Source organism: Danio aesculapii, chromosome 5 (assembly GCF_903798145.1).
Source record: "Danio aesculapii chromosome 5, fDanAes4.1, whole genome shotgun sequence".
In the NCBI taxonomy this organism is placed as follows: domain Eukaryota; kingdom Metazoa; phylum Chordata; class Actinopteri; order Cypriniformes; family Danionidae; genus Danio; species Danio aesculapii.
The window spans coordinates 69939583-69944582 of NC_079439.1; the positions used below are offsets into that span (position 1 = coordinate 69939583).

A 5000-nucleotide genomic window follows, 5' to 3' on the forward strand; every position below is an offset into this window, starting at 1 on the left:
AAACATCTTTGCTCTTACCAGTGTGGAGACGGCAGATGTGTAGAGTGGTGTTTGACCAGAGGACAGCAGCACTGGCTGAGAAAACAACAGCAGAGGAAGCAGGATAACTCAAAAACTACAGCACAGGAAAAACTGAAGCAGAAAAACAGAGCCTTTGATTTATAGATACAAGAAAGGTGCAAATTATACATTGACCATCTAAACCTAATTAGCATTCTAACCCTAACCATAAAGTAAATACATTAACCATACAGTTAATTAATATTACTCAGTAGTTAAATTAGTAGTTACACTGTAACAAACACATCTTAAAATAATAATATGACCCAAGTTAGTGATTAAGGTATTTAGCTTATTAAAATCGACTGAATCCAATCAAAGGCTCTGTTCTGGGCTCTGAAAAGGAAATTGGAAAATTTAATCAGTAACGACATATACAGCTGAAGTCAGAATTATTAGCCCCCCTGAATTATTAGCCCTCCTGTTTATTTTTCCCCAATTTCTGTTTAACAGAGAGCAGATTTCTTCAACACATTTTTAAACATAATAGTTTTAATAACTCATCTCTAATAACTGATTTATTTTATCTTTGCCATGATGACAGTAAATAATATTTGACTAGATATTTTTCAAGATATTTTTCTATACAGCTTAAAGTGACATTTAAAGGCTTAACTAGGTTAATTAGGTTAACTAGGCAGGTTAGAGTAATTAGGCAAGTTACTGTATAATGATGGTTTGTTCTGTAGACTAGCGAAAAAAAATATAGCTTAAAGTGGCTAATAACTTTGACCTTAAAATGGTTTTAAAAAAATTTAAAACTGCTTTTATTCTAGCCAAAATAAATCACAGACTTTCTCCAGAAGAAAAAATATTATCAGACATACTGTGAAAATTTCCTTGCTCTGTTAAACATCATTTGGGAAATATTTAAAAAAGAAGACAAAAATCAAAGGGAGGCTAATAATTCTGACTTCAACTGTTTATATGAAGAGTTCAGATACAAAAACCTCTAAATGCCATCTGAAATTTCTTTCAAATACACGCATTTTTCTCAATCTCCTATGTTTATGTTCAGTTTGTCACCTTACAGGCAATGGAAATACCCTTTTCATCAACATACATGTGGAATTACTGAACCTACACAAAAGAGTCTGAGAAAAACACTCATTTTAAAAGAAAATTTTAGATAGCATTTAGAGGTTTTTGCATCTGAACTCTTCATATATAAACTTAATCAGTAAGAACATATATAGATATTGTATGTAATTTCAAACTTTATTGCTTTTATTACTATTACTACTACTACTACTACTACTACTAATAATAATAATAATAATAATAATAATAATTAAAATAATAATAATAATAATAATAATAATATTAATAATAAAATTAATAATAATAATAATAACATTAATAATAATAATAACATTAATAATATTAATAATAATAATAATAAAATTAACAACAACAATAATAATAATAACATTAATAATAATAATAATAATAATAATAATAATAATGATAATAATAATGATAATAACTAGATATTAAAGTTTGTGGACAAACTTTATGGTGGCTTGAAAAGCCGAGTCTGAATTAGCATGTTACTAGCCTGAATTAGCAAGTAACTAGCATGATTCTAACATAAATTAGCATGTAACTAGCATGATTCTAGCATGAATTAGCATGTTACTAGCATGTTTCTAGCATGAATTAGCATGATTCTAGCATGAATTAGCATGTTACTAGCATGTTTCTAGCATGAATTAGCATGTTACTAGCATGTTTCTAGCATGAGTTAGCATGTTACTAGCATGATTCTAGCATGAATTAGCATGTTACTAGCATGTTTCTAGCATGACTTAGCATGTTACTAGCATGTTTCTAGCATGATTTAGCATGTTATTAGCAAGCTTCTAGCATGAATTAGCATGTTTCTAGCATGAATTAGCATGTTATTAGCATGATTCTAGCATGAATTAGCATGTTACTAGCATGATTCTAGCATGAATTAGCATGTTACTAGCATGTTTCTAGCATGAATTAGCATGTTACTAGCATGATTCTAGCATAAATTAGCATGAATTAGCATGTTACTAGCATGATTCTAGCATGAATTAGCATGTTATTAGCATGATTCTAGCATGTTACTAGCATGATTCTAGCATGAATTAGCATGTTACTAGCATGATTCTAGCATGAATTAGCATGTTACTAGCATGATTCTAGCATGGATTAGCATGTAACTAGCATGTTTCTAGCATGAATTAGCATGTTACTAGCATGATTCTAGCATGAATTAGCATATTACTAGCATGATTCTAGCATGAATTAGCATGTTACTAGCATGTTTCTAGCATGATCTAGCATGTTACTAGCATGATTCTAGCATGAATTAGCATGTTACTAGCATGTTTCTAGCATGAATTAGCATGTTACTAGCATGATTCTAGCATGAATTAGTATGTTATTAGCATGATTCTAGCATGAATTAGCATGTTACTAGCATGATTCTAGCATGAATTAGCATGTTACTAGCATGATTCTAGCATGAATTAGCATGTTACTAGCATGATTCTAGCATGGATTAGCATGTAACTAGCATGATTCTAGCATGAATTAGCATGTTACTAGCATGTTTCTAGCATGAATTAGCATGTTACTAGCATGATTCTAGCATGAATTAGCATGTAACTAGCATGTTTCTAGCATGAATTAGCATTTTACTAGCATGATTCTAGCATGGATTAGCATGTTACTACCATGATTCTAGCATGAATTAGCATGTTACTAGCATGATTCTAGCATGGATTAGCATGTTACTAGCATGATTCTAGCATGAATTAGCATGTTACTAGCATGTTTCTAGCATGAATTAGCATGTAACTAGCATGATTCTAGCATTAATTAGCATGTAACTAGCATGTTACTAGCATGATTCTAGCATGAATCAGCTTGTTTCTAGCATGAATTAGCATGTTGTTAGCATGATTCTAGCATGAATTAGCATGTTACTAGCATGACTAGCATGTCACTATCGTGTTGCTAGCACCTTTCTAGCAAGATTAGCATGTCAGTAGGAAGTTTAAACTGTTAGCATGTGTTAGAAAAGCTAGTCACAGTCTCTGGGACAGTTGCTAGGGTGCTGAAATTGGTTGCTAGGGAGTGGCTAGTAAGTTTAAAGGTAATCAGTGATTGGCTGCTGGCTAGACTGAGTTGAATGAGGCCAGACTCTAGTCTGTAGGACAGTCTGATGCAGAGTTATGAGCTCACAAAGGTTGATCCAATGTTAAGTCAATGGGAGTCTTTTACAATGGAAGTCTATGGGACAGTTGCTAGGGTGCTGTAAGTGGTTGCTAGGGAGTGGCTAGTAAGTTAAAAAGTCATCAGTTATTGGCTGCTGGCTAGACTGAGTTAAATGAGTCCAGTTAGAAGTCTGTAGGACAGTCTGATGCAGAGTTATGAGCTCACAAAGTTTGACCCAATGTTAAGTCAATGGGACTTTTGGGATTTTTCTGGGTCGTTTTTCGGAAAACCCAAGGTCGGATCAGTTAGAAAAGATATAGCAACCCGAGTCAGACCAGTTTGAAGGTTTGACGAAAGTTTGAAGTATGTAGCTTGAAAGGCCTAGGAGGAGATACACTTAGAAATTAGTCTCAGAAGAAGAAGAAGAAGAAGAAGAAGAAGAAGAAGAAGAAGAATAATAATAAGTTTAAGATAGATAACAGTATGCTGGCTTTTCAAGCCACCATAATAATAATGATAATAATAATAATAACATTTATAATAAAATAATAATAATGATAATAATAATTATAACATTCATAAAAAAAAATAATAATAACATTAATAATAATAACAACAACAACAATAATAATAATAACAATAATAATAACAACAACAACAATAATAATAATAACAATAATAATAACAACAACAACAATAATAATAATAATAATAATAATAACATTAATAATAATAACAACAACAATAATAATAATAATAATAATAATAATAATAATAATAATAATAATAACAATAATAATAATAATAATATTAATAATAATAATAATAATAATACATTAAAATGTATAATAATAACAATAATAATAACATTAATAATAATAATAATAATAATAATAATAATAATAATAATAATAATAATAATAATAATAATAATAATAATAACATTAATAATAATAATAAAATTATCAATATTTATAATAATAATAATAATAATAATAATAATAATAAAAATAATAACATTCATAATAAAATAATAATAATAATAATAATAATAATATTAATAATAATAACATGAATAATAATAATAATAATAATAATAAATAAAAAATAATAAATAAAAAAAAATAATAATAATTAATATTAGAGTGATTTCTGAAGGATAAAGTGACTGAAGACTGGAGAAATGAAGCTGAAAATTCATCTTTAAAATCACAGGAATAATTTATTAAATTAAATGATAAAGCACTTTTGAACAGTTATTTTATAGTGCAATAACATTTCACAATTTTACAATATATACTGTATTTTTGATTAAATAAATGCAGGCTTGGTGAGCAGGAGAAGCCTATTTTAAAACATATAAAAATCCTACTGACTCCAAACTTTTGACCGGTAGTATATATATATATACACACACGCACAGACATATAAGGTGGTAACCTAAATGGTTGTTTTTTAATTTTTAGGGTTGAAATCAAGTGTAAAAATCTCATTAAGGGAACAGTTCAAGGTTACCACAGTTTTGTGAGCAGGATTAGAGCGAGACGTTGCTTTTGCATTTCTTGCAATGAGTGCAAATAAATAAAAAAAACAGCAGGAGGGAAGGAGATGTTCAGGTTCACCAAAATAAACAGTTAAATGGTTTTATCCAAGTCAGAAATATTTTAATACTACCTTCACATCATCACTATAATAACGAATACATCATATGTACACATACACAGTACTTGACATGTTTGATGGAAAGC

At 29.1% G+C, this 5000-nt stretch overlaps 1 protein-coding gene across 3 annotated transcripts in view; it reads right to left on the reverse strand.

Annotated features, from left to right (window-relative positions):
* Window positions 1-5000, reverse strand: part of LOC130229819 (disks large homolog 4) — a 275300-nt gene that overhangs the window by 117881 nt on the left and 152419 nt on the right. For 2 of the 3 annotated variants that reach the window (XM_056458812.1, XM_056458811.1), the window contains exon 3: window positions 19-75. The exons of the other annotated variant lie outside the window; for it this stretch is intronic. In XM_056458812.1, coding sequence (XP_056314787.1) covers window positions 19-75 — 57 coding nt within the window. The remainder of the gene's footprint in view (window positions 1-18; window positions 76-5000) is intronic. 3 annotated transcript variants of the gene reach the window in all.